The 11,921-nt window shown below is 44.5% G+C and overlaps 2 protein-coding genes across 3 annotated transcripts; one reads left to right on the top strand and one right to left on the bottom strand.

Moving 5' to 3' along the window:
- Window positions 1–1,974: 1,974 nt before the first annotated feature.
- LOC4350321 (uncharacterized) lies at window positions 1,975–5,600 on the top strand. 2 transcript variants are annotated; one of them, XM_015762480.3, is made up of 5 exons: window positions 1,975–2,254; window positions 2,842–2,999; window positions 3,952–4,018; window positions 5,104–5,195; window positions 5,290–5,600. In XM_015762480.3, coding segments are annotated over exons 1-5 (453 nt in total). In that variant the 5' UTR covers window positions 1,975–2,119; the 3' UTR covers window positions 5,291–5,600. The 2 variants fall into 2 exon arrangements, with proteins under 2 accessions (XP_015617966.1, XP_015617965.1); XM_015762479.3 differs by having other exon boundaries at window positions 5,046–5,195.
- On the bottom strand, window positions 5,566–11,691 carry LOC4350320 (probable beta-D-xylosidase 7). Its single transcript, XM_015762478.3, has 5 exons — window positions 11,043–11,691; window positions 8,297–8,578; window positions 8,041–8,210; window positions 7,827–7,924; window positions 5,566–7,217 (listed from the first exon to the last, which is right to left on the bottom strand). Exons 1-5 carry the CDS (start codon window positions 11,478–11,480, stop codon window positions 5,857–5,859), a joined length of 2,349 nt encoding a protein of 782 aa, XP_015617964.1. The 5' UTR covers window positions 11,481–11,691; the 3' UTR covers window positions 5,566–5,856.
- Between the last annotated feature and the right edge of the window lie 230 nt (window positions 11,692–11,921).

The raw sequence follows: 11,921 nt of genomic DNA, 5'->3' as shown, positions 1-11,921 counted from the left end.
TATAATTTAAGTGTCATTATGGACCTAAGCAATATAGTTTGATAGTGTGAAAGTGGATGTGTATATAAGGGTGCTACTTCCCGCCCATGCATGTCGGTCTCAATATGTACCTAAAACCAAATAAAACACAAGAGTGAGTATAAAAATACTCAGCAAGTACAATATGGAACTAGAAAACACATATACACAATATTGGCAATAAAGCATGAACAGAAGTCTTTCTTTCGTTGATACACCAAGTCAAAGAAGATAGTAGTTCCCATCTCGGGCAGGCATGAATTGAAATAGTAGTTTCCATCCCGGACAATAGTGAATACATCCTAGCATTTGCCGGCAAAGCCGAGTAAGCGTGATCAGCGCTTACCCATAGGAAATTGAATAAAGAACCAAATTGCACTCCCATGACTACGCATGGTACTTGAATAATTGAAACCGGAATCAAAGAACCAAATTGAAACCATATTGCACATCCATGGCAAGCAGGGAACTTGAATTATTTATGCAGAACCAGAATCCGGAATATTGAAACAAGAATAACGTCGTAAACATAGGATAAACATGAAAACCTAAATGGCACGAACAACAATATGAATATAAGTGGTCACATGTCACATAGAAATATATCTAAAATAAATAGATAGAGCAAACAATCCATGAATTACACAATTAGTTCGTCATGCACTTGCCTCCAATGAATGGTTGGTATCATGCATGATCTGAAGTACCACCACCTAATCACAAACAAAATCTCAGCAAACACATTCAAACATGCGTATAAAACAATGAAAAAAAGTGAACCTACTGCCCTATCCCATCACAACGCAATAACAAGGAACGCCGCTTGGACTATAAACAAGACTGCTGCTTCAAACCTTTATATCTTGAAATATGAAATGGCTATGACCGCAAATAAATACATTTTGGAAATCTGAAGAACAAGGCCTACAACTCTTATGTGAAATCATATTTTTATTATGCCATTTAAATGGTCTAATTAGCGCTTGAAAGCAGGCTTCAGAATCTGTCCAGAATTTCAGACTGTCCACACTAAAACAACCATAACTAGAGTTCTACTCGCCCAATCAAAGTGTACTTTACCAATATGGAAAGCTAAGAAAAACCTCTACAACTTTGTCTAGAGGCGGCCCAACTGATTCCGCTGTTTAGCCCCTGCAAAAACAGTTTTTCAAAGGATTTTTAAGATACCTTAAGAAAAATAGAACCCTTAAATTATTACAAAATAACATTATCCGAACTTTAGTTTTTCCTTAATCTATGAGACAAAATTTTTGAACAAAGAATACAAATCTTACTTTTCAATAATATAAGTGCCCGCGCATGCGCGCGGGCCACCTTCCTAGTTATAATAAATTTTGGCTAGAAAATATGAGTATGACGCGTGTGCCAAAATACTAATAAAATATGACTTAACCCAATTATGACATTTAATCAAACACTAACCTAATAAATTGTGACACGACTAAGGTTTGGTGTGCAAACTGTAGCCACCAACCAAACATACCCTTAGGCCTATGGGTCCATGGGTCCTAACCAATTACCATCCTTAGTTAGGGGATACATACGGGGGTGTGAGTATAATGTTGTGGCTGTATTGGTATGTCGATTTTGCTATACATCACTCGGGTTATTCTTTGCATGATATTTGACGTTTTTTCTCGCTGCTATTATCTCCAGGGTGGGGTGGGGCCCATACGGCCAGGATAAAGCAATGCATGCAACTCCAGTGGGATCATTAGAATCCGATTTTGCTATAGCTTTTGCGATTTTGCTATACATCACTCGGGTGATTCTTTGCCTGATATTTGACGTTTTTTCTCGCTGCTAGTATGTCTGCGTGTGCCTGCCGTGCATTCGAATTTTTTTTTTGAAAACCCAGAAAAAATCGATTTATTTTTTCTTGTGCTCCCAACGGAGCGGAAGCTAGAAATGAAATGCCAGCCCAGAAAACCAGGTGGGCTTATCCAGAGCCCACGAACCGGCCCATATTCCTTTCCTTTCCCCGCCCCGGCCGCCGCTTGCAAGGTCGCCGCCGACGACGCGCGGAGAGGAGAGGAGAGGAGAGAGGAAGAGAAAATCTTCCGATTCCGGCGAGGAGGGGATGGGGTCGGCGCTGCTGCCGACGCTGCGGCGGAAGCCGGAGGTGGACGCCGCCATCCGCGACACGCTCGACAAGGTCCTCGTCCTCCGCTTCGGCCGCGCCGACGACGCCGCCTGCCTCCACCTCGACGACATCGTGAGCGAACCTCTCCTTTTCCCTGTCGATTCCACGCGATGCGATTGCCGCTTGCTATGGGGGATTGATTGGTTCATCTGCTCGTGCAGTAGGTTTTTAGGCCGCCCATGGTCCTGGAAGATTTTTGCTTGCTCGAACAGTATTATTTACTTGTGGGAGGCTGGTAAACCTAGCAGAGCTAGAAACGAAATCGACCTACAATTATGCATGTCTGTTAGTTACAACTATTGATGGAATGAATTGGAAGCATGTGAATGGAGAGGAAAAGAGAGCGGTGCATATCCTTGTTAGGTATTGTTCGTTTAATCCCCCATCCTATGGGACTGAGGGGGGATTTGGAGGGGATTAATTGCAAACCTATTATGGTGTGGAATTATTCCCCTCATTTCTCTCCAATCCCTTTCTCATGGGGACTAAACGGACAAAGCCTTATTGTTCCAGTCTTACACTATGGGGTGGGATAGTGTGTGCAAATTTGTTATCAATCCTTTTATTTACAAAAAAAAAAGAGAAGAAAATGTATATGGGAGTTGCATGGCTTCTGCGTGCTGGTTAATTATATTTCCCTGTTTTTCCTTTTTTAACAGCTCGCTAAATCTTCTTGGGACATATCAAGGTTTGCGACGGTAGCATTGGTCGATATGGATTCTGAGGAGATGCAAGTCTACATTGACTATTTCGATATCACTTTGGTTCCAGCTACCATTTTTTTCTTCAATGCCCAACACATGAAGATGGACTCAGGGTATAAGTTTGTTGTTTTGTGTTTACCTTAGTGGTGGTATAATGTTATTTGGATCATTGGATGTGGCCTTATTTTCAACTTGCTTGAGTTCCTTACCATCGTTCAAGTCTTGTCTCTTAAATTCTAGTAGTCCACCGTGAACATAATTTCTTATCAGCTATTTATGTACACTATACTATCGCTGCAGTTACTAATACTTGGTTTTCACATGTCATCCATAAGTCATATCAACAAAGGTTGAAAAATTAGTTTATACTCTACTCTATAAATTTATGTTGAAAGTGCTAGCTTCAGGAATAGCTATGGACAAAATTATAAATAGTATGAATTTATAAAAGGGTTACTGGTCAGCAAAAAGACTCAGTGGAACATATCGAGCGAAGAGTAAGAATCAACCAGTGTCTCCTTGCTTCAGTAATTAAGCTCTACTTTAGCGTGATTACTGATGACCAAGACTTTTTGAAGTTATAGGAAAATTTTTTGAGATCTTAAGATCTATTAACAAAAATATGAGCTACAGTTTTTTTTGTAAGTTTTAATGCTCTATGGGAATTGTGTGGTGAACCTAAATGACACCGTGAACATGTATTTCTTTCTAAAATTTGAATATGCTTGTTAGAAAAAAATGAAAGCTACTGACTTCGGAGTTTTGATGAATATTTCTGCTTCCTTTTTTAAAGTCAACTTTAAGTAGTACTCTAACTCTTCTTTTTTATTATGAAACGTATGGAATTAAATTTTGTGAAAACAAGTGAATAATGAAATAATGGCTGCAATTCAGAACAAATTCAGTTCCTTTGAGTCAATTCTTAAAGAATGTTGTTTTCTTTGATATTGAGTGATATGCACCAACAAAAATATTTTTCTCATTGCACTTTTCTTATTAGTTGTTTTAGGGTGTACTATAGCTGCATCACAAATATGCCAAACTTATTGTAATGTATATACGCAGGACACCTGATCACACAAAATGGATTGGCTCTTTCAGCAGCAAGCAAGATTTCATTGATGTAGTTGAGGTGAGTGGGCCAATAAGCTTTTCATGGGATTAAGATTTAAGAACAACCTTTTTCTTTGTCAATTGACCAATGTTGTAAATCTCGACTTTGCTTTTTTCCTTCTACTTTGTCATCCCGGTCCAGGTTAGGCCAAAAAAAAAATGTGATGGCGTATGAATGAGGCCAATAAATTAATAGTTGTGAAATTTACTTTATCTTCAAAATGATTCATAGAGTACATAACTAAAGAATATGGGAAACAATAATGGACATCTATAAGGTGAAGGAAAATTGAGATGGTTCACTCTAGGGGAATCAATTTGTGGTTGTTCTAGGAGGCCAAATTTTCTTTGACTGCCTTTCGGGTCACCTCAGTACTGGTTATTCCAGGATGCCCCCTTTACCTGCCCAAGATAATTCACAAACCTTTGAAAGTTTTAATTTGGTCTCTTGATCTTTTATTCTTTAGAATGTTCTTGTTTATAGCAGTCCACAAGGCCTAAGGTACAACCATACAGCAGTTAGATGTATGCTTTGGTTTGTACTTGTTCACCAGGAAGGTCATGATGTGCCATAGTGAACAATTTGGCAAGGGTATGGATTGCTTTCTGTCTGAAAGCAATGGCCAGTTACAATACAGCAAGTGGTCCAGCATTCCCTTCTGTTTTATGAAAACTACAACTCTTAGATCCTTTCAGATCTCATGTGTCATGTGAGATCTATATTCAGCACTGTCTGTTTTGGAGCCGGAGGAATATTTTCTCACTGTAGCGTATCTTTTGGTACGATTTTCCTGTTCTTGTAATCCTTACATTTTAAAGTAGTTCAGCAGATAAACTGTCAATTTTAACACCGCTATCATATGGGATTTATCATCATCTGTGCCATTCCTCTCCACTAATTCAGCTAAGTCAATTAATCGCAGCTGTGCTGTCTTGACGATTGACATTTATGAAGTTCAACTCCTGCTTAATTTAGCAGTTTATTGGTTCATGAATAACATGTTAAAACAGTAGTTCACTTCTGCCTTCTGATATCTTAATGGCAGGCAATATTTAGGGGTGCGATGAAAGGTAAACTGATTGTTTCTTGCCCACTTCCACCAGAGAGGATACCCAAATTCCAGCTCCTTTTCAAGGATGTTTGAGCAAGGAAAGTGCTCATCACATGCGCATGCTAAAAGAGTGTCTTGGTCATGGTAAGCAAAGTAAAAACATGCGACAATTATTTAAGTATAAACAACCACCTTTGCTAACTACCTTTGTGCTTACTTTTGCACTTATGTGCGACAGATGACAGAACTATATGAAGCTATGTTCAGGCAGAAGAGTTTGTGAAGATCTCGTCTCTCCAATTGGTTTGTCTCGACTACTTTCATTTATGTAGTAGTATATCACATGCTGTGTTGATATGTACCAGGCATGGTAGCTTTTGTTCTGTACTTCTATAGGAGGCAAACTGAATCGATCAAGAAAAGTGCATATCTGACATGGTGCCGCATAGTAAGCTTTTAGTAATTAACACAAGTTAGAATGACACTTTGCATGTAGTTTGCATTGCACTCTAAATACAGAGAAGGGTATAAAATATTATTGCTCGTTAATTGTGAGGTGGTAAATCAATAATCCATTTTACATGTTCCCCAGACTATCCATTTCAAAGATACCGGGAGTCTGGGAGACATTTCTGGTCTGGAATAATGTGTGAGCTATACCTGAAAAGGTGCTAAACACATCTCCTGGAGCCTAGAAACCTCAGTTTCCGAGGCAACTGAATCATAACCACTGCAACAAATAAATTATACAGTGAAAGAATTGCACCGTATGCACCACCTGTAATTCCTTCCCTCCATCTAAAACTCAGGCCTCGAATCTAATCTCTAACTCATCCTTGTCAACCATGAGGTAGTGAGACCCTCTGTCGATCACCTTCTTGCCGTCTTTCCTTACCCTGCTGAAGTGCTCACATGGGCTGATGTCAAACCTGATGTTGGCCTTCTCCCCTACCTTGAGATGCTGGCTCCTGAAACCGATCAGCTGGGTTGTCGGGCGGCCGCCCTTAGCATTCGGCCACCGGAGGTACATGAGCACAGAGTGCTTGCCATCCATGGGGCCATGGTTCTGCACCTCCACAACCGCCGGGAACTTGAGCTGCTCACAGCCGTCAGTGCCGATCTCTTCAATGTGGTAGCTCTCATCACCTTCTGATGTTGTTGTTGTCCTCAGACTAGCAAGTAGGTTGGTGTAGGACTCTGCTGGCTTACCACCAGAGACCAGCTGACGTGAGTAGCTGGAGTAGCTGAGACCGTAGCCGAACTTGTAGACGGTCTTGCCCTGGTAGAAGCGATAGCTCCGGCCAGGGTAGCCGGTGGCTGGGTCGGCACGCATCCGCATGTCCGTCATGGGCACCTTGGTGAACTCTTCTGGGTACCATGTCACTGGCAGCCTCCCACCGGGGTTGTGGTCACCGAAGAGCACCCTGGCGATGGCGAGACCACCAGCTTGCCCTGGGTAACCAGCCCACAGGATGGCGCCGATCTTTGGGTTCGTCTGCGCGAACGTGACGTCCACCGGGCCACCGGTGAGGAGCACCAGGATCACAGGGCGCTTCGCCGCGTCGGCTACGGCGGTGATGAGGCTTTGCTGCTCCCCGGGGAGCAACAGGCTTGTCCTGTCGCGCCCTTCGCTCTCCTGCTTCTGGCTGAGCCCCATGAACAGGAAGACATAATCCGAAGAGCTCGCTACCGCAGCAGCTTGGTCCGTGGCGGCTACGTCGCAGGCCGCCGAATTGCAACCAGCGAGGAACCTCACGTTCTTGATGTACCCCAGTATGCCGTTGAGCGGCGTCGTCGATTCACACGGCGGGCCGAAATAGTTGCCGATGAGGGCCAGGCCATCATTGGCATTGGGGCCAATGACTGCCGCGGAGGCCACCGCCGTCCGGTCGAGCGGGAGGATGCCGGCGTCGTTCTTGAGCAAGACAATGCCGTCCATCGCCGCCTCGAGCGCGAGGCTCCTGTGCTCCGGTGTGCAGATGTCGGCAGCCCCGAGCCCGCCGTACACGCTGTTGCTCCTGGGATCGCCGTCGAAGTGCCCGAGCCGCATCCGGATGGCGAAGAGGTTCTTGAGCGCCTTGTCGATGTCCTCCTCCGTCAGCTTCCCCTGCTGGATCGCCGCCGTGGCGTGCTGCTGCATGTAGGTGCCACAGTTCATGTCCAATCCTGAAATTCCCAAATCACTTAAAATTAATCCAAATCTGTCCAAGTTATTTTTGGAACAATTAAGCTTCTGATGAACCGAATTGTTTCTCTGTCCAATTGGCGTTGGTTAAATGAATCAGTCCAGCTTTCACTTTATAATACTTAAGCTTGTCTTCTTTAGGGGAAGAGGATTTTGATCCCTCGAGGGGATATCCCCTCGTTGTTTGCATGTCACTCAAATGGTTATGAAAAAATTTGAAAAAATTTAAGAAGATGTATTAATATGTGATATATCACTCCACAAACATGCAAGTAAAAATTCAACTTCTATATCTCGCAACGAAAAAAACAAATTTGACTCTGAATATACGTTAACTAGCTGCGGTTCAATTTGTTTTTTTCGTTACGAGATGTAGAAGTTGAATTTGAACTTGCATGTTTGTGGAGTGTTATATCACATGTTAACACACCTTTCTAATTTTTTTCAAATTTTTTTATAACCATTTAAGTGACATGGAAAGAACGAGGGGATATATATCCCCTCGAGGGATTAAAACAGTTTCCTTCTTTAGGTAAATGCTATTGGAGAAAGTGACGAATTGACCATCGTCATCACGAGCCAGCACGTACCGGCCTTGAGGGCGACGGCGACGGCGTCCTCCGGCGTCTGTGTGTAGCGCTGCGCATCACGCATGATGGCGACCGCGTCGCAGTCCGAGGCGATGTACCTGCAGCAAGCAACCAGCCCCAAAACCAAAACCCAAGACGCATCAGCACTCGTGATGACATGACTAAATTCATCACGGAATCAAACAACAACGAAGACATGACTTGACTCACGTACCCGTCCAGGCCCCAGTCTCCCCTGACGGTCTTGGTCAGGAGGTCGGCGTTCGCGCAGGCCGGGACGCCATTGATGCCAGTGTAGGCGCACATTATGCACGTAGCCTTGGCGTCCACCACGCAGCTCCTGAACGGCGGGTTGTATGTGTCCTCTAGATCCTGCGCCGTCACCTAAAAAAAACAATACCAATAATGCACGGTTTCGAACCGTCACTAATGACCCGTCTGTCTATATATAGTAGTGTGACGGGACTCACTTTTGCGTTGAAATTGTAGCGTTGGACACCGTTCCAATCCTCGAGGTCATACGCGGTGACGTGCTTACAGCACGCGGAGGTCTGGAGGATCGCCGACGAGTTCCCCTGCATCCCCTTGACAAAGGCGACGGCGTACTTGCTCGCCATGGTGGGGTCCTCGCCGGGGGTCTCCTGGCCACGGCCCCACCGCGGGTCCCTGAAGATGTTCACGTTGGGGGACCACATGGTCAGCCCCTCTGCCTGGCCAATGTTGTACAGCGCCCTCGCCTCCGTGCCGATGGCCTACATGATGGTGTACACACAATGTGCCTTTTCGTGATGATTATATTTCGGCCAAATGTGTGCATTTCACGTGGCACGCAAATGCAATAATCCAGAGTGAGTGATATGAGCTGGTATATGCACGCATGCTTGCAACACACGATTGGTGACCACATGGTGAGACCCTTTTTGCAAAGAGAATACCGAAAGTATTAGTGAAGCTAATAATGAAGCGCTCCCTGTTCGCTTTTTGCCTACACCTGATCGATGAAGCTATGGAGGTGAAATGAAACTTTGTGAAATATTTAAGGTGCCAATGCGGCAAGAACGTGAGGCCCAAGGGTACTGGTTGTGTAAGTGCTGGGATGGCTTTAATGGCCAAATCGGAAAAGAAGAGCATATGTTCATTTTGTCTGACATAGTTTCAATTGTACGAATGCTAATAAATATTTCTCTTCAAAAGTTTCACCCATAAGTTATTTTTAGTTGCTCCATTTACATGACATTGGCTTATCAACCGTATCTCAACTGATTAGATCGATTTGTAAGGAAGATGACAAATGCCCACCCTAATATATAGTTTTTCTACGCCATGTGTTGACACATTGGTTAATGCTTACTTTTTTAAAAAAAAAACTTATTAATGCTTACTTATTAATAAAGCCATAAATAAGCCATTGCCAGCTCTTAGGAAAGAATTTAAAGATTCATAGCATGTGGTCACTCCATACCCACGGAGAGGACTCAACAAAAAGATTAGGTGGTAGGTACAGTTGCAAAGGTCCGATCTACATACTCATACGGATGCATGTACCAGTCACATGTGACGTCCTAACACGAGAAAAAAGTCGCCTCTTTTCTCGCAGAAACATTCTGCTGCTTGTCTTTGGCACGAACCGCACATATTCACGTGTGGTGTGGCCGCTACATCTTTAATTCCTAGTTGACCCCAGCAGTTTGTCCCAAGGTTTTTGGACATGGAATAATAGTAGTGATAATATATTAATTAGTAGTATTTGGACTTGGTAAAGCCCTGTTTTATATGCGAAAAATCTCCCTACAGAAAGAAGTATATAAGGCCAAACTCACGGTGTATTTTTTATATGCCTATAGGATCATTGCTATCTTCTCTACCTTTAATCCCTAGTTGAAGCTTTTCTAGCCTAAAGGGTTTCAATGTAATTCTGTATTAGCGCAATATGTATAAGCGCAACAGCTAGACTGCATTAATTTCTGATCTCCTAATATAATCGGCAAAGCTTTTGCCGCTTCCACTTCAAAATAAAAGCCTATAGGAAAGTTATTTTAAAATATCATATTAATTTATTTTCAAGTTTATTTTAGCTAATACTGAGGCGAAGTTCCCGACCACCACCTCCGAACACACCCTATCAATGTTGGGTAAGAATATACATTCTAAACGGGACAAATTCCTTATTTTGTCTTTGGTCCAAAACCTAATTAAGTGCACTTCCACCAAACCTCTATGAAGAAAAAACAAGCACAATTGGCATCTAGCTTAGTTACGTTGATCAACTTAATAGTCGCAGAGGTTGACTTACAAGTTTCCACAAATTAAGTTGTGTGAACAATCAACACTTCCAAGTTCCACGACTCGATTTTATTAAATTTAAGGGAGAAATGCTTTTGGTGTGACCATAGAGCCATAGGTGTGTGAATTCAACCAATCCAGGGATTCAAATGCTAGGCAAATTTTACACACACGTGGGTGCGCTCACTAGACAGATTTGTTCCTAACAAAATAATTAAAAGGGGTGAGACTTCGAACTTAGATCGGCTAGCCCACCAACTTGTGGAGCTAACCGGAAGACCCCTGAGTGTTTCTCACATATTTGTTTCTAACACGTGTGTCTTAAGCGGTTATACCCATTGATACGCTGTGCGCACATGTCAATAGAATTTATTAGCTAGTATCTCTATTTCATATATATGATGATACTATTAATTTTACTTATCATTGGTTTGCAATTTTGATCACTATTTTTTTTATTAGACTAACGATAATATGTAACAAAACTCTAATATTGTAGAAGTACTTGCAAAGAAACATTCTGCCATACTTTAAGAGCTATTGGTTGTTAAATTCTAAAATTTCGAATAAACAAAATCAAATTTAAACAAGGAGGGAGTAGCTAATAAATTAATTTGCACTAATTTACAATTACTGTTGACAGATCGATCCCAGATCCCACAGTCACGTCGACGAGTAATTCTTAACATAACCCCTCGCCACTTTGTCCCTTTTTGTCACGGATCACAAAACCCCCCGAGACCGCAACGAGCTAAAAAAAAAACCAAAAAAAAACACCCCCAAAATGCTCATGCGTCGTGCATGGCGCGCTCGCGCGCCTTCGTCCACGGGCCCGGCGACCCATAATGGCCGCGGCGGCGGCGCCGCCGCGCCGTCGGATCGCCGGTGCGGGCCGGGAAAGGCGCGCACAGTTGCGGATACGAACGTACGTACCTGGCCGATGCGGAACCAGAGGTCGTCGTCGAAGGCGGCGGCGGTGAGGAGGACCTGGGGGAAGCTGGTGGCGGCGCGCGCGGCGGAGCCGGGGGCGTCGAAGTGGAGCCCTCTGCCGGAGGTGGCCAGCCCGTGGAGCGCCTCCGACCACCACTTGTACGCCGGGACGCCCAGCCGCGGCACGCCCGCCGCCTGGTCCCCGAGCTGCGCCACCTTCTCCGCCGCCGTCAGCCTCGCCACCAGGTCCGCCGCCCGCTGCTCCGCCGGCAGCGTCGCGTCGCAGAACGCGTACCCCTGCCCGCCGCCCGCCGCCGCCCCGCCGCACGAGAACGGCGGCTCCCCGCCGGCGACCACCCCTCCCAACATCGCCATCACCACCACCACGATCACCACCATGCCGCCGGCGCCATGGCAGCATGAGAAGGCCGCCGCCGCCATGGTGTCTCCTCCTCCGACGACGGCGATGTGTGTCGCGGCGGCGAGGGTGTTCAGACAGACATGGCGCGCGCGGGGGCGCGCCTAAATAGGCCTCTCCAACCAATGGGATCGCGCCACGTGGCCCTCTCGGCTCTTGCGTGCGGTGTACTGCACACTGTGCTACATACTAGGAGAAATGACTAATCCGGTTGTGATGCCTAAACACATCCATGGAATGTTCTTTCCCTTTCTGCGACGATTTCGATATCGATATATTCGAGATTAGATTAGATCGATCGATTCCATGTAACTTGCGTGCTGGGTGTTGTTTCCGTTTCTTGGCGCCGGTTAATTACTCACGTTAGTTACATGGATTAAATTAGTGCATCTCATCCGTTACTTTGCTTTGCAATTAAGTCGTCTAATCTGTTCCAAGGCCTAACTTGGCACCTGCCTAATCTG

This window comes from Oryza sativa, chromosome 11 (genome assembly GCF_034140825.1).
Source record: "Oryza sativa Japonica Group chromosome 11, ASM3414082v1".
NCBI classification, from domain to species: domain Eukaryota; kingdom Viridiplantae; phylum Streptophyta; class Magnoliopsida; order Poales; family Poaceae; genus Oryza; species Oryza sativa.
The sequence above is the reverse complement of the archived record's forward strand: the minus strand, read 5'-3'. Positions and strand labels throughout refer to the sequence as shown.

What these genes read in the sequence shown, in the direction of transcription:
- LOC4350321 (XM_015762479.3), top strand. Translation starts at nt 2,120, where the DNA reads ATGGGGTCGGCGCTGCTGCCGACGCTGCGGCGGAAGCCGGAGGTGGAC. An exon ending in CACATGAAGATGGACTCAGG is followed by an intron (nt 3,000 to 3,951) that starts GTATAAGTTTGT and finishes GTATATACGCAG; the next exon opens with GACACCTGATCACACAAAAT. An exon ending in ATTTCATTGATGTAGTTGAG is followed by an intron (nt 4,019 to 5,045) that starts GTGAGTGGGCCA and finishes TCTTAATGGCAG; the next exon opens with GCAATATTTAGGGGTGCGAT.
- LOC4350320 (XM_015762478.3), bottom strand. Translation starts at nt 11,480, where the DNA reads ATGGCGGCGGCGGCCTTCTCATGCTGCCATGGCGCCGGCGGCATGGTG. An exon ending in TCTGGTTCCGCATCGGCCAG is followed by an intron (nt 8,579 to 11,042) that starts GTACGTACGTTC and finishes ACCATCATGTAG; the next exon opens with GCCATCGGCACGGAGGCGAG. An exon ending in GGAGACTGGGGCCTGGACGG is followed by an intron (nt 7,925 to 8,040) that starts GTACGTGAGTCA and finishes TGCTTGCTGCAG; the next exon opens with GTACATCGCCTCGGACTGCG.